Below are 26,384 nucleotides of genomic sequence, written 5' to 3' on the forward strand. Positions count from 1 at the left end.
TATGCATTGACCGGGAGGCAGTTTCTTTAGGTTTCACTATCATTTTGCCAGAGGGCAAATAGAGAAATGGAAAGACACAAGATACAAGAGATTGTGCAGCTGAGCCGGGAATGAATGAAAGGAAATGGCAGGGCTGCTCGGCAGCAGGCCTGAAGTTCCAGCGACTCAAATCGACAGCAGGTTCCACTCAGTCGGCAGAATGTAGAAGGAGCTGCAAGACCTCAGGAAGATGGTAAAGGTGTATCTTTTCTCAACAGGGAAAAACAAAGGCAATCAGAAACTACAGGAAAAACCTAAAACTACCCAAGAAAAAAAATGGTCCAAATGTGAAGCCAACAAAACTGTGGAGAGCCTTTGAGTAACTGATGGAATGGAAGAGATGGACCCCCACAAAAAAGCAAATGGACCCCCACAAAAAAAGAAAAGGGAATAGAGTGCAGCCCTGTCCTGTGCCCACGCCCTGCCCTCTAGCCCTCCTTCCCTCTCCCCGAACAAATAGGTGGCTACTCACGGTGACTTCCTTCCCCAGGCTGACGGAGGCCAGCACCCGCTTCATTCCCTCTCCACTTCCGATCTGCCAGATTAGGGCCTCTGCAGCTTGGTTCTTAAAGGGCCAGTCTCTTGCTTGCAGCTCATACCAAATAGTCCTGTGGAGACCACTCATGCAGCATGAGCTCTTGGCCCACTCAGCCCAGCTCACACCCAGGGGCTCCCGCTGCCATAACGTCAGGAACCCAGACCGAACCTCCAGGATCCTTCCCCAGCCTTCTTCACCCGTCCAGCTTCAGGGAATGCCGTGAGGGGTCCTGGAGGTTCCTCCCAGGTACTAGAGGATTTGTGGCCCCTCGCTCCCATCGTGTTAAAAAGTCTGAGGCAGTACCGGCTCTGAACAGAGATCCTGCTATGACCGTTAACCTCAGTGGGGCTGGTGCCCACATCCAAGGTTGTTTGAGGAGCAACAAAGATGCCAAGCCCAGTGCCTGGCTCATATCAGGGCTCCAGAAATGGTAAGATCGGGGGAGAAGAGACCACTGCCGAGGGACGGATCCCCGAGAGGTTATGGGGTGAGGCCTCACTCAGCCTCTCCAAGCCTGTGGCCTCTCCTGACTTATCTGGACAGGGACTTTCTCTGTTAGACCCACACTGTCCAACGTGGGGGCCGCTGAGCAACTGACTTGCGGAGAGAGGAAGTAAGGTGTGCCGTTAGGTGTGAAATATACACCAGAGTTTGAACACCTTGTAGGGGGAACCATCTCCTTAAATTTTAATGTTGGTTACATGTTGAAATGATCATATTTTGGATGTATTGAGTTAAATAAAATATATTACTGAAACTGACTTCGTGTGTTTTTCTTCTTTAATGTGTCTAAGTGAAAACTTTACATATCCGGCTCACATTACCTGGGGAGGGGCCAGAGTAGGTGTACAGTTGTTCATGTGGAAAATAAAGCAGTAAATAAGTACTAACTCAGCAACAAACTGTGTCGCATCCGCACAGCCCCAAACCTACTTTTGCTCGCCCTGTGTTCACTATCTTTCTTTTGGTCAGCTTCATGGGCCACCAGAGAGGCTGGCAGGACATCCCACTTCTCCCACAGCGACAGTTCTTAGCTCTGGTGAGTGTCCTCATGGGCAGTGGGTGAGACCAGAAATGACCTTAGTTCCCGCGAAGCGACCTCACGGGTAGGGAAAGGGAAGGTGAGTACCGTGGTCTCTCGCCCAAGCAGCAGCAGAGCCAGGGCTCAAAGCACACCTCTCTTGCCCCCGATGGCCTGTGGGGCGCTTGCTTTTGGCCACATTTGGCCTCAGAGTCCCAGGAAGAGGGCCTCCTCACCCAAATGCATAGATGTCAGCAGCTTTGGAGAACGGCAGCTGATCCTCGTCCTTCCCGGGGGTCATCTCGCGAACGATCTCAGGAGCCAAGTAGCACAGCCAGTCATGTGACAGCTTCAGCTGGTTCTCACGCCTAGAGGCCGAGAAGCCAGGGCAAGGACACAGCCTTTCAGCGGCAGCAAAGGGGCCCGCCTGGCGCACCTGTGCCCCGGGGCCAGCATACCACCCGCACGTGGCCCAGGGAGGCAGCTCAGGTGGCACTGGTGCTTACAGGGACTGTTACGGAAGAGTGATGACCAGGTTCTTCTAGGAAGGAAGGCCAATAAGGGGTCTCGGCGGGGTGCTGCTTTTGAAGGTGCCGGGGAGACTGGAGTATATCTCTACACAGGAAATCATATCTGCCTGTGCTTCTCACAGATGCCACTCTGCCTCCTGGGGGTCCCCCAAATGCTTGGGGAGGAGCCTTTCTCCCTGCTCCCACCCCTTTAATATTTGGGGAAATAAAACCCGACGTTCTTCCTCATACTGGGGACTTGAACCCTGGTCCTCTGCCCAAGTTGGTAAATGTGAGTGAGGGGACCCAGCCTCCATGGGGGTCAGCCTGAGAAGCAAGTGTATCAGGAAACCACAGGTCACCTGAATCTGGTTCTGGGCCAGAACCACAAGGGCGGGACCAAAGCAAACCTGGCCTTTCCTCCAGGGAGGGCCCAGACCTCAGCGGCACCCAAGCCCAGCCGGCACTGCCCAAGCCGCCCTGTCCTGCCAGATGCCCAAGGCCTACTCACCGTCCCTCCCGGACCACGCCGGACATCCCGAACAGCCCGAAGTCCGTGATGACCACTTTGCCATTGTCGTAGAAGACATTCTTGGATTTGAGATCTTTGTGCACGATGCCCTTGGCGTGCAGGTACCCCATGCCCTGGAAGACAGCGTGCCGCATGTCAGGGGCGGGGAGATGAGTCCTGATGACGCCGCCTGGGCTGCGCACAGACGGGGATGCCTTACCCTCGTTTAATCCCTTCATTTAATCTTCACAAGGTTATGCAGAGGAATTGGCTTCATTTTACAGATGAGAAAACCAAGCTCAGAGAGGGGAGGTCACCTGCTCCAGGCCACACAGCTGAGATCTGGTTTCGGGCCAGTCCCTGCCCTTTCTGGGCCTTCCTGCGGTCCAGCTTCCAACTTAGACTCAGGGAATGTGTGACGTGCGGAGGGGGCGTGCGCGGGAGGCAGGGGGTCAGGAAGTATGCAAAGTGTGAGCAGACCATCTGTATTAAGTCATGAAGGACCCGAGTGATGTGGGGTCCTTCAGGCTGTACCCAGCAGGCCTCTTCCCTCAGGCTGAGCAAGGGCTCAAGGCGGGGAACAGAGAAGAACTCCCGCAGAAGGAGTCCCCAAGTTCAGGAGGTCCCAATATCTGTGCTGTCATCAGAGCCCTGGACTAAGAACAGAAATCCGGGGTCCACGTTCCATCTCAACTCACATTCTACTTTGCTGTGTGGCCCTGGACACTCAACTTCTGAGCCTCAGTTTCCTCATCGGTCACACGAAAGGGTGGGTGGAGGTGGGTGATTTCTAACCGACACTCTATTTGGAGTGAACCCTGATTGGACAGGTGTATGCAATGTCGGTGACCCTACATAGGCATGATCTCATCCGAGGTCCACGCTGTCTTCTAACACCAAACCCAGGGCTGCCGTGTACCCTGATGGCCTTGGGGACAGGGGCAAGATGCCCTGACTGACACTCAGAAAGAGGCCTGTGTAAACCCCACGCCGGGAAGTGCCACACATGATACGAAATCTCTCTGGCTTCGAAGTTATTTGGGCTCAGGGTGGGAAGCTAAATAAGCCGTGTTTAGGAAGCAGAAAGAATGAGTGTGAGGTGGAAGCTCAGTCCAAGCGGGTCTGGAGAAGGTCAGAGAAGAATTCACACAAGGCAGATGTTCTTCTGTGAGAGACAGGAGGGTGCGGGGTCCGCTGTGACCACCTCCCTCAGGCCCGCTGACAGCTGGCCCCCTGCCACAAAAGCAGGGAGTTCCAGAAAAGGGCGGCTTGCTCCTCCCCCAAACTGTCCCAAATGCAAGACAATCCTTCTTAAAACATCTGCCCATCTCCCAAGGCAAAGCAATTGCGCACGCCTTCCTCAGTGGCCTGCGAGCCAAACACCTCACCTTGTATAGACCAGGGACCAGCTGTGTGTCACAGGACACGTCGCTGTACCTCTCTGAGCCTTGTTTATAAAACAGGTGCCACCACCTCAAAAGACCAGCTTAAAGAGACAAGACAGAAACCACCTGGGCTGGGACACAAACTCTCCTTCTTCCCACGATTTCAGTGTTTCCAGAGAGGCCCCCGGACTGAAAACTCTCTAACCAGAGTCATTTAGAGACTCAGGATATCACAGATGAGCACAAAAGGAAGCGGCTTAGAAGCTCCCAGCAAAAGGCCAAAGGGCAGAAAGAAAAATGAAAAAAACTAGCAGAAGCGGCTTCTGGCTCTGCAGTTACAAAACCTTTGAGTAACTTTTTTTTAATCCTTCCCCGAGGATGTGTGTTGTTTGTTTTTTAGAGGAAGGGGAGTAGAGAGAGAGAAACATTGATGTGAGAGAAAAACATCAATCAGTTGCCTCCTGTACGTGCCCCAACTGGGATTGAACCCGCAACCTTTTGGTGGGCAGGACAACACACCAACCAAAGGAGCCACCAGCCATGGCTCTTGGAGTCACTGTTCTCTTCTGCCCTGGAGTCTCCCAGATGGCTCAGAGTTCTGATCATGAGGAGAGACGACCGACTGGGGGGAGAGAGGAGCAGGGCCCAGCGAGTTTGGGGGCGCCCAGGGGCAGGCGTGACGCTGCCGCTCTCTCCAGCTGCTCTGAAACGAGAGACTCAGTGATGGCGTCGATGTGATGCTTGGGTTTTGGGGGCTTTGCAAGTTGAATTCATTCACTCAGCCACACAGAAATGTCACGTGGAAATCTTAGTTCGTCACTGCGATTTTTACTCTTTCCTTTTCAAAGACATACTCACAAATGGACAGAAGGAGGGAGGGGGAGAAGGAAGGAAAGGTGGCAGAGCGAGGGCAGAAGAGAAAGGAAAGGCAGGAAAGGGGTCGGACGTGCGGGAGCTGCTAAGAAAGCTGTTCAGCAGAAAACGAGAAGAGAGAGCACCCTGCCCCACAGTATGCCAGTTTCCATCTGGGCCTGCTGCTAAATAAGCAACAAAGAAGTTCTTCTTTCATTTAAAAAAGTTTCTTTTCTTCTTCTTTGTTTTAAATTAATGTGAGAGAGAGAAAAACACATTTGTTGTTCCATGTATTTGTGCATTCTCTGGTTGACTCCTGTGTGTGCCGGGATCAAACTCACAACCTTGGCGCACGGGGATAACGCTCTAACCAACTGAGCTACCCACCCAGGGCCGTTTTCCTGTCATTTCACTACTTTAAATGGATGAAAGAAAGAAAAAGGGCCGCCTGAGTTGAGCCTGTCTTCTTGAAACTTGGATTTGGAAACGATAAGGCAGAAAGTGTGGGTGCTCCCCCAGCAGCCCACGGAACACTAACAGACGCTCACCAAGCACTGGCCCCGAGCGCCAGGCTCTCGCCGCAGATTATCCCATGTCGCCCTCATGCCAACCCACTGAAGGCAGTTATGTTGGTATCCCCATTCCATAAAGGAGGCGGCCAAGGCTCAGAGAGGCTAAACAACCTGCCCGAAGTCACACAGCTGGTGCGACCAGGACTCAAACTCGGGCCATCTGTCTTTAGAGAGTGCTGCGCTGCTCCCTGACCAGTCCAAGTCTGCTGCTAACCTAGTTTCCAGCTCACGGCTCCAAATGGACAAGACACGGATGGAGGGAAGAAGATGGGGTCCCACCCTCGAAGTGCCCCAGCTCAGCGGGGAGACAAGGCCATCACCCTGACCCTGACACAGGCAGGCAGGGCAGCGACACCCCTTTACCTTGATGATTTCCTGGGCGATCTGCCTGGTCTTGTTGATGTCCAGAGAGATCTTGGGGTCCCTCACAAACGAGTGTAACGTCCGCCCCTTGCAGAAGCTGTGTTGAGAGTGGTGGGGTCAGGCAGGAGCCTGGGGCCAGCGCAGCCTGACCCCAGGAGGAGCTGTGGGGAGAGCTGTGCCCGCTGGCCTCTGGAGGGCTCTCTCCGACCCTTGGACCGTGGGCACCAGAATCCTTCTTCTTAACCAAGCCTGCGCCCACTCCTTCTGGGGCCTGGCCTGAACGTACGAACATTCCCACAGGCGCCCCACTCCCGAGGCCCAGGGCCTGCCCACCCCAGAACAGGAAACCCAGTTCACCCAGGCCCCTGGTGATGCACAGCTGCCCACCCTCGGGGGTTCAAGGCAGGGTGAACGCAAACTCTGATGGGAGGGATCTGGTCTTCTGGGGCAATCACAGGGCAGTGATGGGGCGCCGGGCTCACGGTATGATGTTCGCAATCGTTTCTACGGTTTCCTGGTCACAGAGAGTTTACTGTAATGAAGGAGGGTACGAGGAGGGGACAGGGGTGCATCGGCCTGCCAGGGCGTCAGAGTGACCACTGGACAAGGGCCTGCATTTAGGGGGCACCTCCATCCACACTGACCCCTAAAACCTGCGGAGGAAGGGCCTAGAGAGAATGTGCGGCTCACTCTCCTGTTCCAGTTCCAGGTGACTTACGCCACCTGAGGAAGGGCGAGACTGTAGGAAAGACTCCGGGGGCCTCAGAGCCTGAGAACTGGATCAGGGTCCAAAAGAGTGGCAACAGTTCCTAGTCTGTGTTCCAGTACCTGCAGAATATTCTAGAACATGCTACATTTTTGTTACTGAATGCTTCGTTATGTTATCATATGTATTCCCTCTAGGCAGACTCGGATAACTATGGAACCGGGTGGGTAAGATATGAAAGGAAGGATGGAAGGACAGACAGATGGACAGCACTGGGAGCTGGGGTGCGGGGGCTGTGGAGCTGGCATGGCCACATAAGTAAGGTTCCCTAAAAGCCCCCGTTGTCGTGTGGTGGGATTCCATCACTTGGTGGGGTGGCCTGGTGTTCTCCTACTGCTCGGGAGCTCTGGTGGGTGGTCACTTGTATCTGTTTCTGATAAACAAACAAAATGGAAACTAATTTTTACTTAGTAAATATAGATCGTTCGAGGAGAAAGATTTTTTAAAGCATCGGGTCCAGTTATAGGAAATGTCATCAGAATATTAATGAGGGTTCTCTTGGCTCATGGGATTAAAGTGATTTTTATGTTACATGGAGCTTCTTGAAAGCTCCATGTATATTCCAAAATTTCTTGACTAACCTCATAGTGCTTTTCCCTGCTTTTACTTTTTGAAAGATTTTATTTATTTATTTTTAGAGAGAGGAGAAGGGAGGGAGAGAGGGAGAAAAACATCAATCAGCTGCCTCCCATATGTACCCCGGCCAAACCCGCAACCCAGGCGTGTGCCCTGACCGGGAATTGAACCGGCGACCTTTTGCTTGGCGGGACAGTGCCCAACCGAGCCACACTGGTCAGGGTGCTTTGTCCTGATTTTAGAAGTAAACACCCGACAACAACTTTTTCAAAGCCAGGGGCAAAAATCAGGGGGGTGTTTCAGTTTCCTAACCCCTGGCGCTGGGGGGAAGGGACCGGTATGCGGTGATACCAGCTGGGAGAGGAAACTGGTGAACACTTTCTGGACTGGAAACGGGCAGTACAGCCTCTGACGCAGCCCAGCATGTGCCCTCAGAGAAGGTCACCAAGATATGGACACTTGGTCGTAACGACGAGAGAGTGCTGGTGAGATTAGCAGACGACCAGTGATCCGCTCCAGACGGAACCCAGAACCGGGTTGTGCAGCTCTCTCCCCACCCCACTCCCCTTTCAGTGACACCGAGTCAGTGGCTTGAAATCAGCTGTGGTGAGTGTTTACACCAGAGGAACCGACAGCTGCCACGGACCAGGGCTTCCCTCCCAACCGCCTGGAGCTGGCCATTCACACACCAGCGCGCCGCTGGCTTCAACCACGTCAGGGGAACACCAGGCAGGTGATGAAAGACTACAGTAGACCTCAGATGTGCACTCAAGTGAAGACAGCAAGGTGTGAGCCAGTATGGTCTTTGCTGTGTGTTTTTACAAAGGAGCAGGTAAATAGTTTAACAACACGAGTACACGTCAGCCCTTTGTTTTATTCCGTTTCCAGCGCCCACGTGCGGGAGAAGCACCCCTTTGGAGTAGGAGCGGACTGGCTTTTCCTTGTACCTTTCTGGAGCATTTGACTTTCCGCTCTCCCTGGGCATCTTTTATTTACTTAATTTTTAATGTCAATGGTGTTACGCGATGGGGAAATTATACCCTGTTTTTTGTGCCTGTCTACATGAAAACTTCCATGCCCTCCAAAAAATGGAAACTTTTTTGCCAGTTATAAAAACAGTCATGGGAATGTTATGTACATAGGAAATACAGTCAATAATATCTTAATAACTACGAATGGGGCCAGACGGACTTCTTAACATGACCACTTTGTAAAGTATATAAACTAATAGAATATTGTATGGCAACTGTAAGTGAAAACTAGATAGAAAAACAAAACCCTTCCACACTCTTCAGGGTACCCACATAAATAAGAGGCCAGGGCACGGGAAGGGAAGGGGAGGCTGGGCGGCCCCCCAGCGAGGGCCAGGGCACGGGTTACCTGGTGATGATGGCCAGGTGGGGCGGGTTCATGCAGGCCCCCATGAAGAGCACCACGTTCTCGTGCCGTGTCTGCCGGTAGTTCATCACCTCTTTCTTGAACAGCTTCAGGTGGTCCTGGTTGTGGCCGTCCATCTCCAGCAGGCGGATGGCCACCTCGCCATGCCAGCGGCCACGGTGCACGCGGCCCCAGCGGCCCTGGCCGATGGGCTCGCCCAGCTCCACCTGCTCAAAGGGGATGTCCCACTCCTGCAGGTACACGCTGGTCTGGCTGGCCTTGCGCGAGATGGGGCCCCGCCAGGGCCGGCGGGGGCTCGGCAGGTCGTCCACCTCGTCCTCGTCATCTTCCGCCTCTGACTTGCCAGCCTCCGGCTCCTCAGCCTATAAGAAGGAATAAGGAGGGACAGCGGATCTGGGCTCAGCTGGCTCCCCTGCCCCAGAGCCCCCACCAAGTAAGGGAGGAGGACAGGCATGAGGTCAGGAGGCCGGGGTTCTAGTCTCAGCCCTGCACTGGCTTGCCGTGGACAACAGGCAGGTCACGTAGCACTGTGGAGCCTCGGTGTCTGCATCCGTAAAATATGGCCCTCGGCCCAGGTGGGCCCTGAGGCCCTTCTTCCGCCTGGCAGTCCAAGGCCTACCTACCCGTGACTAGAGAAGAGCGTTAACATCCCCTGGCATGAAGAATTTGACTACATTCATTCTTTCTGGGTATTCTTTCCTTTATTTTAAACAGAGAGTTTCTGTTAACATTCTGCTAGTGCTCCTGGGAGCCATGCTCAGCCCACACTGTGGTTCAAGGGTCAAGGCGGTGGTCTTGGCCCTGGCTATCATCAAAATCACCTGGGGAGCTTTGACATCAGGTGCCTGGCCTCTCTGCAGACAGAATGTGCAGTCTCCAGGGCTGGGGCCCGGGTTGCAGGGCTAGGAGTGGGAACCATGGACTTAGGAGCTTACTTTAGCCCCCCAAACAGAAAAGCAAAAGGAAGCTGCTTCGTTGCATTCCTCATCATTCTTCCCCGCCGTGCACATCCGCCCACATCTGCTGCAGCTGGCACCTGAGACGGATGGCCCCTGCTGGGGCCCAGCGCCCAGCACTGCCCAACCTCCTGCGCGTGCTGAGATGGAGAGAGGGAGGGGAGGGGCGGGAGGAGGCACTGTCTATGGCTTACCTCCACTTCATGATCCTCCAACATGTCTGCTTTCGGCTGGTCGTCGAGCCTAAGAGTGAAACAGGTTCGTCAAGGAGACTCTGAGGGTGGGCCACTCCACTCTCAGCTGGGCGCGGGACCCCCCAAGTGAGGTCTGAGCAAAGGCCCCTAGGTCTGGGTCCTTGCTTTGACCCACCTGGCTGTGGGAAAGGCAGTCCAGACGCTGTGGGAACAGCCAGGAGGCGGAGGCCAGGCCCCACCCCTCTTCTGTAGCCCTGGCCTTCTGCAGACTAACCTGAGGGCGGTGGGGAGGAGGGGTGGCCAGTAGCCACCAGGGCCCCTTCAAATCTGACAGCCAGTATGGGGGCTCCAAGACCAAGCACAGAACTTGAAATTCTACTTGAGAAGTGGTTCTGTTACATCCTAGCTGTGTGACTTTATGCAATTTCTTAACCTCTCTGAGCTGGCTTTCCCATCTGCACATCAAGGATCACAACGACTTCAACACCTTCTTGGGAACACGGGTCAGGTGCTCAGCATGGCCTCACATGGAAAACGGGCTCCGAAAGCAGCAGCTATTTCGAGTAGGTTTCTATAACTCTGCGTGCCCTTTGCCCCCTCCTCCTGGGTCAGGTTTACAGCCTCTTCCAACCCCACTGCACTGATAAGAGGCTAATCAAATCTGTGTGGCCGAGGTCACGGACCTAGAGGGTGAATGAGCCCAAGGAGTTTGCCGTTTGCCATCTGGCTGGCCCAGGTACACAGCAATGTGCAGAGTGGGAGGTCAGGGATTTGGGGGCGGGGGGATGACAGGGATGTGGATTCAGCTGTCACAAATCCCCATGGAAGAGAAAGGGGGACACAGCACAGGAATGCCTACCGGGTGCTGTCCGCTGCATCGGGGAGTGGGGCTGCCGGTGGAAATGCTGAAATGTCTGGAGGAAACAGGAAGCGAATATGAAGCATGAGACTGCCTTCCCACTCCCCCCCAAAACACAGCACTTACACACAGGGAAGTGGGTTCTCCCCTAGCAGCCCCGCACAGGGCAGCATACATGTTCCCCAGGCCCTTTCTATCAGGGCCAACTTGTGCTTTTCCTAAGACCAAATGCAAACGCAGCCTCTACAGCACTTGGGGCGTCCCAGGTGGCTCATTAGTGACACCTGCTGCCTGTCACCACTGCTGGGAATTTCTGGTGGGAGCTGGAGCCCACGCCCCCTGGGCTTCCAGGTTAGATCTGCTGCTGGACAGCGCTCAGGGGACAGGAGGAAACGCACAGTGCACACATCAGCTGGGGCTGGCCCCGAGCCTGGGGCTTTCCCAGGTTTGGCGCTGAGAGTTGCACTGGGAACACCAGACAGATGGTCACCCTGGGTGAAACCAATGTGTCACACGCCAAACCCTCCATAGCTGCTTCTGCTGCCAGCCTCTTTCTGTTCTCTCCGCCCCCTTGAGTAGCACTCAGGGAGCGGCAGCCCCAGGGCTGGGGGTGCCCCTTGCTCCCTCCTCTTTTATCAGCACAAGGACACTTACTAGAGTTAGCAGTGGCTCAGGCTAATCAGTGGCCTCTCCCTGCCTTCTAGGTCAGAGAGCCTCCCCATCTGCCATCACACCTCCCTGTACCTCCCTCTTGGGCTTTCTCCCAGCCTACCCCTGAAGGCCTTCTGAGCCATAGGTTCTCGGAGTCTCACAGACTTAAGGATGTGAGAAAGGCCTGGGCCTTCTCACCAAGGAAACGCACACGTGCACCCACCATCCTGTGCACGGTTTCCGGGGGATCCCGGACCCTGGGAGCCTCTGCTGAGGCCTCTGGCCGACACCACTACATCGTGTCGGCAGGCTGCCGGGCGGCCCGGTGTCTCTACCCATCCACACTGCTCAAATGACTCCACAGAAGGAAAGCACAGTGGTGGTGGTGGGGGGGGGGTGTTCAGGGAGAAACAGCACTCCAGGTGGGAGGGCACAATGGCCCTGAAGCCTATTTCTCCTTAAACACAGAGAATACACTTTGTATTCTGCTCCAGAATGTGTCCATGTTCGCTTTGATAGAAATATATTTTCCTCCCCTCCCCACAACATATCTTCAGAGCAAAATGGACCCTTCTGGGAGGAGAGGCACATTTTCCCACTGCTTTCAGGTACTCCCCTGTGCACCGTCCTAGAGCTGGTTACCAGGGAGGCTCCTGCAGCAAAACCACAGCAAAAACTGGCATGAAGCCACAGGCAGCTCAGGGAGCCTGCCCCGACCCCAGCCGGCCTGCACATGCCTGCAATGCCACAGGGTGATCCTGTAAGAACTAACAAATGCTCCAAGTCACCCCCTAACAGAACCGAGTGAGGGCACAGAAAAGCCTGGAATAACCAAAATGCCATGACTTCAGGACAGATCTGTTTAACCTAGGAAAAAAAACAATTAGCTACAGTCTTTGTCCAAAACACATAGACCCTTCATATGGCTAAAATAAGAATTAAAGTTGCATATTTCTTATAATATTGCTTGCTACCTTCAGCTAGAGAAACAAGGACAAATCGAATAAATGCCTTAGGGGAAGGAATATGGTCAAATTCAACAACTGGCTCTTAGTAGGTACACAAAACAATTTTTGTAGAAAGGAAATTCTTACTGAATTGAAAGTTTTTCCTTTAAACTTTCTGCACTGAAGCAGTTCCAACAAATGGCCAGCAGATGGCGCTGTGCAACAAGATTCTGGAAGGTGAAGCCCACTGGGTAAGTGAAGCCTGCAGACCTACGTGCCCCTTTTTAAAGATTTTATTTATTTCTTTTTAGAAAGAGGGGAAGGGAGAGAGAGACAGAGAGATACATCAATGTGTGGTTGCTTCTCACTCACCCCTACTGGGGACCTGGCCTGCAACCCAGGCATGTGCCCTAGCTGGGAATCAAACCAGTGACCTTTTGGTTCGCAGGCCAGTGCTCAATCTACGGAGCCACACCAGCCAGGGCTGGCCTTCCCTTTTTAAGATAAGAGTAGCAATTAGTTTCCTTATTATTGTGCAGAGGAAAATATGACAGATGCTCACAAGTCACCAGTAGAAAGTCCTCTCCTCTATTATGCAAACTGAGTTTTTGCCACCTTCTGGCTGTGTGACCCTGGACAAGTTGCCTATAGTCTCTGTGCAAGAGGCTGGACATGATGGCTGTCAAGGTCCCTCCCAGCAAGGCACTGCCCCTGTGAAGGCTATGACTCACCCTGTCCCCCTCTTTCCAGCCTCAACAGACAGGCAGATGTCAAAACAGGTGGGTGTGAAACTCAAGCACCTCCAAGGTGCCCAGGGCAAGGGCGCCCAGGTGGACTGGACAGAGGGGTCACAGCAAAGAGCAGTTAGTGGAACCATGCAAAGGACTCACCTGGGAAGATAAACTGCTGTCTATGATGAATGAAGTAGGCAGCTTTAAACAGAAGAGGAGGTGAGTCACACACAGAACAGCCAATGAAGCGAGTGGGGAGGGGACACAGGCATGGGCCAGGGAGGGAGGGGCTGGTTAAAGGGCTGGGGCAGGTATGCCCCGGTGGGCCTGGCCAGGACAGGGTGATCCACACTGGGAGGAGGAAAAAAGCTGGGAGGAAATGGGTGCTGGCAGGAGCCCCTAGGAGTGAAGGGGCTTGCACTGGGGGACTGGGGTTCAGAGACCCAGTCTCCATGGCCACCCTGCCTCAGAGCTCTGGCTAATTCTGTCCAGCTCTCGGACCTGCTTCTCTGTGAAATGTGCATGTGCCCAGGAGGGTAAAATGCAACGGGCGGAGAAGCAGTGATTCTGAAAACACTTAACAGCGGTGCTGAGGCTTCAGTGACTAGAAGGCAGGGGGTCCTTCCCAGATTAACCTCCTGGGCGGCCCAGCCCCATTACTGACCGACACTGACCGCTGAGTGCCCAGGTCCTGGGGACAGTGAGGGCTCTGTGCAAGGACAATGAGATCCCAGCCCGGGGACAGGAGGGAAACCTGAGAAGCTCTGGCTGACATCACAAAAGTGGCTGTTGTTTTGTAAACAGGCCCTTCCTTTTAGAACTCAAAAGTAGGAGGTTTAGCAAAAGGCCCAGTTTCACAGCATATTAATGACAACGCAGAAAGGGAGAGGAGGTTAATCACAGAGGCCATCGCTCAGTCGCAGGGAGGGGAGGGGCGGGCTAAGATCAGGACAAGCTCTGCTGTCACGAGGTATCCAGCCACGTGCGTATGAAAGTGAAGGGAGAGCAAAAGAGAAAAAAGATTCCTACAAAAATCTCCGTCTCTCATCATCCCCAGAAGACGTCCCTAGAACCTTGCTGAGATGGGTTCAGACAGGTTGCCAGGCCTCCCGCTGGCTGCGGGTGGCCCCAGCTGGGGGTTCCTTGACACAGGAAGAGCTGCGCTTCTGTCCTCCTGGGCCTGGAGCCTCAGGGGCCAGGGACAGGTTGGGCCTGACCTGGACTCCATGGGCTGAAGCTGGCGGTGGGCCTATGACTGGGCCGGGAGCAAACTGGAGCATCCTAGCCGCCCCTCCTTCCTCCACACTGCCAACTGAAATACGCTGAAGGTCAAGACCTCATGCTGGGAGCTGCCAGGGAGGCTAAGGCCGAGGTTCCATCCTCAAATGGACAAGTGGGCTTCACTCCTCTCCCTATGGAGGCAGGACAGCCCAGGGCAGCCTCGGCTGTGGCAGAGTCAGAGGTCAGCCCTGCTCAGGTCTGCTCCAGCACGCACGCCCCTGGGCAATGCGGTGACCTCTCTACACCGGGGATACACTAATGCCAACCTCACGATTCTCTTGTTTTATGGAAAAGAAACAAACACTTCTGCTTAAGTAGCCTGCCCAGACCCCAGAGCAGGTAAGACACAGAGGCCAGGATCCCCTCTCCTAGGCTGTCTGGGCCTGCCCTGCCTCCTGGGAGCTCCTAAGCCCCAAGTGAGTGGAGTGAGTGAGCAATGCCCAGTGGAAGCCAGGCACGTGCAGGGGGTAGCATGGGGATTATGTAGAGAACACAGTCTTTGTGTCAGACAGACTTGGCTTTGATCCTGGCTCTACTGCTTATGTGCTGTGCAGCTCAGGGCAAGCCACTCCCTCTCTCTGAACCTCAGTGTGTAAAATGGGTACAATGACATCACCCCCACCCCCAGAGCTGTTTTCAAGTGAAACATGGCAATGTGATTGAGCTCGGCACAGCGCCTGGCTCCCCACAAGTGTTCTTCATGGCTGCAGTACTTGACCTTGAGTCTCCTGGAGTGTACTGAGAAGGGGCATGAGACCCTACCCCTAAGAACCCAAAAAAGCCCAGAGGTGTGGTACCTGGGAAGTTGAACCTGCTGTCCCGCTGGCCGGGCGAGGGGTTGGGGGGCGTGGTGGCACTGGGTGGGTTGGATGAGCTTGGGAAGGGAGCCGGAGAGGAGGGCGTGGAGGACGTGGCGGAGGACGGATTGCTGCTGGAGTCCAGGTGGTTCGTGGCCGGAGGGCGCTCCTGCAGGGACGAAGGGGGCAGGTGGCAGGGACTATCCCCGTGCTGCCCAGCCTGCCTCCCACACCCCTCGCCGGGACCCTCCCTTCCCTGTGTGAAAATGAAGAAGCCAGCCCAGGGCATCCCGACGATTTACCGGTCTAATATTTGAGGGCAGAATGGCACAGGGACACCCTCACCCCAGTGCCCACCCCCCAGAGGACTCCTGCTCACCTTATTTTGGCTAGAACATACTTTTCCCTCAGGAGCCCTTCCTGAGCCCTGGCTGGGACCATGCCCCTCCTCATTGTCCTCCCATAGCTCCCAGCACTTCTCAGCAGGACAAACTGTGGTTTGTCAACTGCAGGTATCTGGGGTGGTTTGGCCCTGGGAGGGCAGGGCAGGGACCAGGCCTGCGCATCAACCCCCAGCCCCTGGCTCTGAGCCTGCGCGTAGTTGGGCTTTTCAGTGAATTAAACTCGGCCTCTGACAAGTATTTGCTGAGTGTGTGGTACACAGCAGGTGTCTACCAGTGTTCCATCCACTCCTTTGCAGACCTGCTAGCTGGGCCCTGCCGGTGGCTTGGGTCCTGGCAGGACCAAAGGGCCACCTGACAAAGGGCTATGGGGGGACTGAATCTGTGTTAAGTGGTACATTGTTCCCCAGATCCAAGTATCATTGGGTGGGGGGTGCAGATTCCTTGGTCAAAAATGTTGGGGCCATGATGGGTTAAATGCTAAATCGAACAGGCTTCTCTTCTGCAGGCCCTAAAAGCTCTGAGATGCACAGTGGACTCTGAAACCCACCAAAGCTACACAGCGGGCCTCAAGCCCAGGGAGAGTCAACACCTCCTGGAGCCGGAGAGAGGGAGGGAGCTGGATCCACCGCCCCAATCCCACTCCAAGGCCCAGGCCCTCCAGCCCTGTCTGGGCCAGGCAGCCAGGGCAGGGGGGCGGCTACGAGGCAGGCTGCCTCCCAGCTCCCCCACTCAGCACCTGCACGACCTGGATGAACCACCCCACCTTTCTGAGGCAGTGCGTCATCTATAAAATGGGGGTGTCAGCTCATGTGCTCAACCTTCAGCACAAACATTTACACCTTACTGCCTATTGTGTGACAGGCACCGATGCAGGCGGCAGGGACCCAGCAGGATTAAGGTGGCCCTGACCCCAGAGCACCCGCACCAGGGAGACAGACAGCACGTGGTGACTGCACCGTGCCACGGCAGGTCACGAGGTGTGCTGGGAAAGCAGCGGTGCCATTGGGGGCCCTGTGCTTGAGGCCACGTCTGGGCAAGGCCGCCCTGAGGATGCGGATGGTGTCAGTGCTGGGAAGAGTGTGCTGGGCAGAGAGAACAGTTGGCACACAAGCCCCAAGCAGGAGTGTGCAGGGCCTGTCTGAGCAAGGATAGGCGGGGTGGGGGGGCGACTGGAGAAGAGCTCAGAGACAGGCCAGCACTTGTGAGATGAACGGGATACACCGCGGCCCCAAGCACGATGCCTGGCACCTAGTGAGACTCAGTAACTGCTGGCTCGGGTTATGGTAACGACCGTCAACGGGATGTGGGAAGGCTGATGAGCAGTCACTGCTCCCAAGGAGACGAGACCCGGTTCTCCACTGGGTAAGGTGTGGGCAGGAGGCGTGCCTGGAGGGGGAGGGACCCGAAGTGGGTTCAGAGGACTGACAGGAGGGTGAGGGGTGGGTGTCCAGGTGGGTAGAGATGCAGATGTGCACATGCCAGGGCGTGAATGGATGTGTGGTGAGTGAGGGGTGTGCGAGGATGGGGGTGCACTTGGCGTAGCTGGGCGGGGAGGGCAGGTGCAGAAACAGGGCTAGCACCATGGGGAGTGGCAGACCCGGGGGCCTGGCACGCCACCGAGGAATGTGCCCACCTGTGACAGGTGGGAAGATAAACAAGGTGACCGGGGGCATGGCTCCTGACAAGTGAGCCCACAAATGTTATCTCGTTACCCAGCAACCCCTGTGCTGAAGGTCATCTCCAGTTTGCAAAATAGAAAAACTGAGGCTCAGAGAGGGAAAGGAATCCACTCAAAGTCACAGAACGAAGGGGAATAGTTAGGACTCGAACCCAGGATGGTGGAGCCTATCACCTTTCCACTCCCCTCGCTGCTCCTGGTGGGAAATGGGACGCCGGCTGAGAGGCAGGGCAGGAAACCCACGTGGCCTGGAGGAAACGGCAGGTCTGGTGCAGCGGGCCACCTTGGTTTGACAGTAACGGGACCCTGCACTCTCCTGGAGCAGCTCCCCACGCTGCATCTTCAGGGTCCTCCCTTCCCTCTGCCCAAAGCTCCCCCTACGCTGGCCCAGCCATGCAGTAGCCAGTCACCCGGCCCCTCAGTCAGGAGGTAAGAACAGGCTAAGCCCTGGTCTGGGGCTGGGACATAACATGCTTCAAACACACAGCCAGACCCCACAGTGGCCTGGGGGAGGCCATCGACTCAGTGGCACCAGGACAGCAGTGGGTGGCTGTCAGAGGCCACCAGCACGGGTGCCTCACAGATACCATGCGCAGCTGTGCACCGGGTCTATGACAGGCCTGCAGACCCTCCGTGGGCCACTCAGGCCTTCGAGAATCTGTCTGGCTGCAGAGACATCTGTTGGCACTTGTGGAGAAGCCCCGCCCAGGCTACGTGAAGAAATGCGCTTGCACGTGTTACTCTGAAGGCCCGTGAGCCGCGCCGGGGCTAAGGGTGGGCTCCGGGTCTGGGCCTGCCTCTCACTCCCAGGGGATCAGCGCTCAGTTTCCTCGTCTGCAAAACGGAGGTAAGGTCAGGACGTGCCTTTCAGAACTATTCCGAGGGTCAGAGGAAGCACCACTGGAAAAAGTTCCTGGCTCACAGTCAGCGAAATATTAGCTGACAAAGGAAGGGGAGGGGCGTTACAGCACGTAACAGTAAGTGTGAAGTCTGCTAAATGGCTAAACACAGGCTCCCCGGCCACCAGCAGGCACTGTCATCACGCTGGACCTCCACGTCCGGGGGCTTTACAGACAGGCCCCCGGATGGGGCTTCTCCTGGCAGAAGCAACAGACCCCTGGGCCCTCACCCAACCTACCTTCTTTGTCAGTGCTTTGGGGAGGGTTCCAAAATGGGGTTCAGCTGCTCTGTCCACCGGGTTGTTGATGTCCGAAGGGACAGATTCTGTCCTCCGAATCCTGGCTACTGAAGAGGGGGAACCATCAGCAGGGTCCAGACTGAGCCAAAGAAAGACCCACCCCAAACGCAGAAGGCGGAGGAGGGAAAGGGCCAGGACTCACTCGGAAGGAAGGATATCCGGCAGGCGGGCGCCTCCTTTGTACACTTGTTGTGGCACTTCAACCTGGCAGGGAAGGCAGGGCTCAGCCCACGGTGGGCCCGGGCCTGGCGAGTGGACAGGAGGCACTGCCCTGCGGCCCGGGCAACGCACCCCTGACCGCCTCGCCTTCCACCGATTTCTCGACAAACACTGGCTCAGAAACGCAGAACCGCGGTCGCCAGTGCTGGCAGCCACCGTCTGTGAGCGTTATTACCACGTCCGGCTGCCACCTGCCCAGTCCTCAGAGCAAAGCAGGCTGGAGTGTACCCATTTTAACTGGTCACATGCGGGTCACACATCTGTTTCTCTTTTCTAAGGAAAGAAGACCCTCCACCCTCGTTTAGAAGGCTCCGGAGGAACCTAAACTTACAAAGTAAGGTGAATTAGAAGGAGAATGTCTGCACTGCCCAAGGATGTCCCAGGGATGCAGGGGCGGCCCGTGTGGTCGGAGGGTCAGGGGGGCTGGGCCAGCAGTGGAAAGGGCTGGGTTCTCGTTCCGGGTCTGCTTGCTGCCCTGTGTCTTGGGGTTCTCAGCAATCAAATGGGCCCCCCATTGGGACCCTACCAACCTCACACTGCAGCTGCAGTGCTGGGCTGAGCAGTCACCCTCCCCTCCTGAAAAGGCGGCACTTGAAAGGGAGCGGGAGGTCCCAGTTTAAAGCTAAACGGCCAGGAGCCACAAAGACTGAGACTGGAGAGAAAGCTCTGGCATCTCCTCAGTAATCAGAGTTGTCAGGAGAACAATATATCCACCGGACATGGATGAGACCCATCACCTGCACCCAGGTGGGGGCCCAAATGCTTTTACACACACTAGCTCAGATTCTTGGAGCAATTCTTATGGGTGTAAACCTGGAATCATCCTCCAGGATGTATCAATGACAAAAATGGGGCCCAGAAAGGGCAGGCACCTCACTCCAGGTCACACAGCAATGTGGGGGGCAAGTGGGGGACATCAGTGTCCAGGTCCACCCTCCGTAAGGTGAGGGCAGCTAGGAAGCAGGGGGCAGACCCTGCTCACACCACACTGTTCCCCACCCTTGTCCTTCTCTCCTTCCAGAAACCACAACGGTGTGAAGAAAGTCGGATGTGTACAACTCTGCATTCTTTCCTCCTGTGAGCATCACGAGCCACCTCTCTGTTCTACCACTGCCTGTCCCTGCTTCCTCTCCCTTGTGGGCTAAAATGTGAGGCTAATTTCAGAGCTCCTTACAGGTTCTCCAACAGTACTCCCACTCCCCTCAGCCTTTGTGCAACATACCCCCTTGGCCTGGGATTCACTTTCCTCCTTGGTCCACCTGGCAAACTTCTATTCATCCTTCAAAGCCCACCTCAAATAGTCCCCTCTTCTGGGAGTGCCTTGCTCGAAGCCTCCTTAATCCCCTGGAGAGGGCTGATCACTCCTGGGGTGCTGAATGGGATCGTGAATCTGGGTTTAGGAGAACCCTGTGAACGCTGACTTGCCCCAAGGCCAACAATCAAGGGCAGGACTGTTACTAAGCTACAAGTCTGAGGTTTGCTGCCCCCTCGCACCCTCCCCGTACCCACCACTCACCTGCAGTGTTTGCACTTCACGCCAAACATCATGCTCTTCTGGCACACGTGGCAGACCTGCGACAGCCAGGACTTGGTGGAGAACCTGCAGGGGGTGGACACACAAAAGTGCTCGCATGGGCCAGGAGGCCAGGGCCGGGACAGAGAAGGGTCCCCAGACAGCTCAGGAAAACCAAGAGTCTTCGCTCCAACCCAGAGCCCCAGGCACCCTCTGCCTTTGAGGTCAGGGGCAGCCCAGGGCCACTGCCTCCCCCCCACGTTCAGAATTCCCAGCCACAAAGTCGTCATTGTCAAAATCCCAGAGTTGCTGTGGTCACCGATGCCGGCTCTCTGGCAGGCAACTTGGCAATAGCAACAAAAAGGACCAGTAGCAGACCCTCTGACCCAGCAGCCCCAGGCTCAGGAAATGGTCCAACAGACACTCCCACAAATGTCAAACGATACTCGGACAAGGCCACTCGGGGCAGCACATTTGTAGCAATGGAAGACTGGAGGCTACCGCCGCCATTCAGGTGAATCAGTGACGGACCACAAAAGTACAGTCCTTCCATGCAACCCCGCGCCCGGCAGCCAGAACGTAAAACGAGGATGCTCTTTTTTGTGCAGATACGGAATGACCTCCAAAACTGCACTGTCCACGAAAAAGGGAAGGTACAGTACTGTAGGATTCCATCCCTGTGAAGCTGAAGTACCAGACACACTGATCTACGATGACAGGTGTGCACAGGAACTTCTGGGTGGTAGTGCCGTCGCCGGGGAAGGGACAAAGACAACTTTCTGGGGGCGGGAGCGCTGACTCTTCATCTGGGTGGTGGTGTACATGGCTGAATACATGTGTAAAAACTCATCTGTGTGCTTAGCGCTGTGTAAACGACACCTGAATTTAAAAAGGAGAACAAGGCACAGCACAGGGCAGTGTGCACGTGCAGCCTGGTGTGGACGTGAACAAGGAGGCGGAAGCACCGACACCACGCACTTGGTGGTTGTGCAGACACCTCCAGAGGACACAAGAAACCGCCAACTCCGCCTGCAGGGCATGTGAGCAAGGGGGGCTTTTCTGCACATATGCATCTTTATGCCTATTGAATTTTCAATGCATGAATATACTGCAATCCAAACAAAATCAAATTTTAAAACTTGAAAAGCACAGAAGGTACACTGGAAGGAATAAAAGAGGTCGAGTGGGTAGTATCCTCCGGAGAAAAAGCCCAAAGCCAGTTCAGAGGGTGGCAAGGCCCGAGGGCAGTTGGGAGAAATGGATCTGAAAAGCACAGCAGATCACAGTAACAGCAGAACAAACGGCACCAGCACTTGAGGAGCAGTTTGCAGCGCGTCCATAAGCACTGGCTCGCTCAGTTCTTACCACCACCCCTGGGAGTTAGGAAGCTCCAGGATCCTTAGTATATAGGCCAAGACACCAGCTTAGAGAGGCTGGGTGACTCTCCTGAGGTCACAGAGCTGGGGTGCTGGGCAGTGGGGGCCAGACCCCCAGTCTCTGAACTCAGGGCTGCACAGCTCCTCTCTACCACACACCACGGGCAGTGTGGGAGGGGCCGAGCGTGGCTGCAGGTCAGACCACTGGGCTGGAACCCCACCCTCCACTGGCTGCGGCATTTGCCTTGCTCGGAGCCTCTGCGAAAGGGCCTGCACGCTCACCCCACAGCAGCTTGGGGAGGATCACAGGTGTGCCCTGCGAATGTAGAGTGTGTGGGTTATGGAGGAGGCATGTAGGTGTTACCGTCTCCACCTGCCAAGATGGAGCTCCTGGCGGCTAGAACAAAGGCACCCACCTCCCTGGGACCCACCCTCTCTCTCCCACTGGGTTTTCATCTCCTCTCGGGTCAACACCAGGGGAAGAGGAGCAGCTCAGGGGCATCTAATGACCTCAGGTCTGGAGCTGAGAAGGGACAGGACTAGGAAGGTGGGTGGAGGTGGGGTAAAAGCCCTGAGGCCAGGGAGGGTCATGGGACACTTTGTTCCCGTGTGATTAAACCATCGAAAGGGGCCTGGGTCAGGGGTTTAAAACACCGAAGGGCATGACTGTGACAGCACCTACCCAGCCCAGAACCTGGGAGGTGCGGGACAGGGTGGCCTGGAGAGGCTGGAGAGCAGGGGTGCTGTCGCCCTGCCTGAGGAGCAGCTCTGGGCCGAGCAGCCACAGGTGGAAGGGGACGGCAGTCTGGGATGGGCTTGGGGGCAAGCGGTTGCAGCCGCCACCCTCTGCGAAACCAGGTGCAGCCAAGACAAAGAGGAAATGAAGGGACCTGCTGACCCTGCTGGTCAGCCCTGGCAAGTTGCAAAGCTCTTGACAAGCGTGCCCTATTGAGTTCACAAGAGCCTTTAACAGGGACAGCCAGACCCAGGCCCCCAAGGCCCTGTCCTGCTACTGGTCGTTGGGCCCACATCAGCCCTCCCCAAGGCGCAAAGGCACCAGGAACCCTGACATCAGGGAGGGTGCCCAGGAGTCCTGAGTTTCAACAAGCTCACGGGTGCCGATGCGAACAGTTTTAGGACCCAAGTGACACTGAGCCGGACCCAGAAGCAGCTCTGGCTTCCCCTCCCCGAGACTGTGACCCTGTTTCTCCTGGGACCTGTGTTTTCCCTCAGCAGACTGAGGAAGAGACCCAAGGAGGTGCAGGGGTGGGCCCAAGTCCATATGGGCGCAGGTGACAGGCAGGGGCTCCTGAGGGGTGTGGGGCTGTGTCTTCCACAGAGGAGATGGAGACAGAAGAGAGACAAAGAGTCTTGAGAAACAGGGACCAGGATAGACCCCACTGCGATGAGGCGTGACCCCGGCACAAGTGGGTCCCAGCCCAGCGCCCCCTCCCTGTCCCCGCCTGGCTGGGCCTACCCACCTGTGTGTCACCGAGAGCCCGATGTCCCTCCGTACCATCTGTGGGGACCCGTGCGGGAGATCTGCAGGGAGAGAGGCCAAGTCGGCAGGCTGAGGGAGCCCTGCAGGGACAGCCTGTGCCTGCGACCTTCTCTGTCAGAGACCACAGGCTGGATGGGCACGAAAACGTGCTGAAGGGCAGAGAAACACCCCCAAACCCGCATCTACCAAAATAGGGATAGGGCGGGCTAGACCAGGCGGGGTGCGCGGTCACCCTCCCCTCGGCCGCTCCTCCAGTGCACGTCACTGCCTGGCCTCAGCAGACCCTTCAGAAACTGTCTCTGCAAGGTCTCCGGCCAGGGGGGGTGGTGGGGAGGCGGGCTCGAGAGGCAGTGGCCCCCGGTCTGGCACTCTCTCGTGGACGCACCCACAGGTCACCAGGGTGTGAGGGCTTGATTCTGGTCACTTCGTGTTAGGTGGGTGGAAGCATTCTGACCCTTGGCAGGGAGCTTGAGGCTGGTGGGCCGTGTATTACACCCAGTACCTCCCCAGCCTTGACGGCATTGCCTAGGGCAACGGCTGCGGACTGGGCAGGCAGAGCGAGGACGAGGTGAGGCTTTACCGTGCTCCTAGGGCCCGCCCTACCTGGCACTCAGTCTGGTCTCTGGGGAAGTCCAGGCCATGGGCTTTGAGATGCCCCTTCTGCCTGCCTTCTTAGCGGGCACCCTGGGCTCTCCTCCTAACCCTGGCTTCCCCCTGAGAACAGGCATCCCCAGGTTTGTGGCACCCCAGGTTGGCGTGGAGGACCAGCCGAAAGCGGTCCCTCCATCTCCCTACAGACATGTCCAACTCTCTCCCCGCTTCCTCCACCTGTGCGCCCCCTCCTCCCCACCCTCAGCACTGTCTGTCTCTTCGTGGACAGGGGCTCTCGGCTGAGCCCATGGGTGGGTCTGGGAGCTCTCTGGACTGGTACACAGACAGTTGTATACTTTTCCTTGGAAAGAGGATCTAAACTTTCATCCAATTATCAGAAACCTGTGACTCAGAAAGATCAGGAACACAGTGCTTGAGGAATGTGTGGTCATCTCATGGCCTGTGAGTCAGCAGCCCTGCCCTCACTGCCCCTAGAAGGCCACCGCACCCTCCCGGGTCCCCAAGTCCTGGCCTGGCCCACAGCTGGGGCTCACTAAGTGCTGGTTCCCTTGGGGCCGAGTACCACATACCCGACCACAAGGAGGAGGGCATGCTGGAGCTGCTGCCTCCGCCCTCACCAAGGGGAGTTTGGTCAGGACCAAAAGGCCCTGTGTTGCCCCGCCGATGACCAGGAGCCCACAGCTCTCTCCAGCACATCTGCCATGGGGCTGACTCCTCCCAAGGCCCTCTGGGGGTTCACCCTAGTCAGCAGCCATGGCCCTCAAAGCACGTGGGTCTAAAAGGGGTTAGGCTGCCAGCCAGAGAGAGACCGGCCACAGAGAGATTCCAACCTTGTCTCTCTGAGCGCAACCTGTGGCTGACATGCAGTGTGCCACAGGCATGGGACACAGGGAGGTGAGGGTACCCGTGCCAGGCGCCGACTGTGCCTCATAGATGAAGCCCTGGCCCTGACAGCCCTGTCCCGCCTTCCTGGTGGGCGGGAGAAGCAGCCTCACTTGTATGGGCCCTGCATTACCGCAGCACCGGGAGAGTCACAGGGCCAGGCTGCCCTGGGGACACAGGTGCTGGGCTTTCCTCTCTTCCGAGGCTCTGGGAGGCCCTGGAGTTTCGACTGCGCCCTGGAAGAGGGAAGGGCAGCCTCCCTCCTTCCCCACTCTATGCCTCGCTGGTGGTCCTGCAGCCAGCTCCGTTTTGGCAAAGTCAGTGCCTGATGTCCCCTCCTCATCGCTCTGCTTAGCCAGCTCAGAATAGCACAAAAAGAGACTGCTATTTTGCTCGGGCAAAACCCAGAGATCTCTGCATCTCCACTGAGACAACTGAAAGCAGGCCCTGAGGCACGCTGCTTCCCTCTGCAGAGAGAGAAGGCCCACGGCTCAGCCATGCACAGGACGGCTCCGGCCTGGAGGTGGAGGGGTGGGAAGGAGGTCAAGGCTGCCCGGCTCCTCCCTCTCCCCACAGGGGTCAAATCTCTCAGGGCCTCGTTCAGAGTCCAGCCGCATTCCTGCCTCAAAGGACATCCCTCTCCTGAAGGGACGGGTCCTGAGAAGTCAGCTGGGGTCTGCAGTCGGCCACTGTCCACCTATACCAGACAGGTGGTGCCTCCCTCTCAGGAGTTTGGGGTTCCCACGGCAGCCCAGCAGGTAAACACTCCCTGCCAGAGGTCACCTTGGGGGAGGGCAAGGTGCAAAGAGGGCCTGCTGTGGAGGACTGCCCAGACTGTGACAGTCAAGGTCACTGCACACCAAGAGAAGCTGCTGGCTGGGCCGAGGTCACCTCGCCCCGTGAAGGCCACCTGTCCTAGAGTTACTTCCAGAGGCGGTTCCGGGCACCTCCGCTCCTGGACTATGGAAAGGCCAAGTGCACTCAGAGAGGGTCAAAGAAATGCACCCCTGATGGGAACGGCGACACAAGCACAGCTCCCGGTGGCAGAGGGGACGAAAATGAATCACTCTTACCAAACCTGGAGGAGACAAAAAAGAGAGAAAGAGCAGCATTAGGTCACCATGCTGGCTGGGCATGTCCCCAGAACATCACCCCTTGGGAAGGCGTGGGCGAGCTGCTCGTGTGAGAGCTATGAGCCCCTAGGGTGTGCGCTAGGGTGGCCAGGGGAACGTGGGGGAGTTTCCTCCACGGGAAGGGCTAGAAGTGACCCCCTCAAGAGGGCACCGAAGCTACAGCTGTGCAGGCTGACACACTGGCTTCTCTGAGCCCTGCCAGCCACCCCGCTCGGTAATTATAGAGCACCCCCGCTGCACAGCTGAAGGAAGAGGGGCTCCGAGTCTGCCAAGATCAAGCATCTATAGGTGAGGAGAGGAAGAGCGCTCGGCGTCCAGGCAAGAGACGGGGTCAGTCTGCCCGAGAGGAAATGGCTGGGGCAGGAGGGCAGGGAGGACGGTGGTGAGAGACCAAGCAGGGCCACGTGGGGACATGCCCTGAGTGACACTGTCCTGGGACGAAGAGAGCTGGGGAACCCAGGCCATTCAGACAGCCCCCAGGGCTCACAGCGGGCCGCCAGTGGCCTAAGCGTCCTCATCAGTACTAGTTCTGGTGGCTCTGTGGAGACGCGGCTCAGAGGCCCAGGGTCCCAGCCCCGCCACCAGCCGTGGGATCTGAGGTCGTGGTCACCTGCCCAAGGCTGCTCTCTGCCTGGAGCCAGGGCGAGACCAGAGCCCTCCTAGTGCCCTTTTCAGGAGAAAATGAGAAGCAGGCGCCTGGGTTTTGCCCACTGAGATGCCCTCCGATTCATGCATGTCGTCCACACAGCGCTTATCACTGTGCTCTCTGAGACAACAGGGCCCAGAGGGAAGGAAGGCTGCGCCCCTTCCAGAGGAGCGTGGCAGGGGGCCAGGCCCCGCAGGACAGCCTGATCAATTTCTCTCCTTGGGTGACATACTCAAAACCATCAGATACGGGGACTAAATGGTAATGGGAAAAAAT

The 26,384-nt window shown here is 56.4% G+C and overlaps 1 protein-coding gene across 3 annotated transcripts in view; it reads right to left on the reverse strand.

The window, feature by feature from the left end:
• Positions 1–26,384, reverse strand: part of KSR1 (kinase suppressor of ras 1) — a 149,083-nt gene that overhangs the window by 9,419 nt on the left and 113,280 nt on the right. For 2 of the 3 annotated variants that reach the window (XM_045198960.3, XM_024565096.4), the window contains exons 5-18: positions 25,403–25,407; positions 22,816–22,876; positions 19,962–20,045; positions 18,369–18,430; positions 18,167–18,273; positions 14,947–15,115; positions 13,028–13,069; positions 10,540–10,594; positions 9,681–9,729; positions 8,513–8,892; positions 5,791–5,887; positions 2,619–2,752; positions 1,835–1,966; positions 512–647 (exon numbers count right to left, since the gene is read on the reverse strand). In XM_045198960.3, the coding sequence (XP_045054895.2) occupies positions 512–647; positions 1,835–1,966; positions 2,619–2,752; positions 5,791–5,887; positions 8,513–8,892; positions 9,681–9,729; positions 10,540–10,594; positions 13,028–13,069; positions 14,947–15,115; positions 18,167–18,273; positions 18,369–18,430; positions 19,962–20,045; positions 22,816–22,876; positions 25,403–25,407 (1,513 nt within the window). Of the gene's footprint in view, positions 1–511; positions 648–1,834; positions 1,967–2,618; positions 2,753–5,790; positions 5,888–8,512; positions 8,893–9,680; positions 9,730–10,539; positions 10,595–13,027; positions 13,070–14,946; positions 15,116–18,166; positions 18,274–18,368; positions 18,431–19,961; positions 20,046–22,815; positions 22,914–25,402; positions 25,408–26,384 lie in introns of those variants that run through there. The other variant, XM_045198958.2, reaches the window with a different exon arrangement.

Source organism: Desmodus rotundus, chromosome 9 (genome assembly GCF_022682495.2).
Source record: "Desmodus rotundus isolate HL8 chromosome 9, HLdesRot8A.1, whole genome shotgun sequence".
Lineage (NCBI taxonomy): Eukaryota > Metazoa > Chordata > Mammalia > Chiroptera > Phyllostomidae > Desmodus > Desmodus rotundus.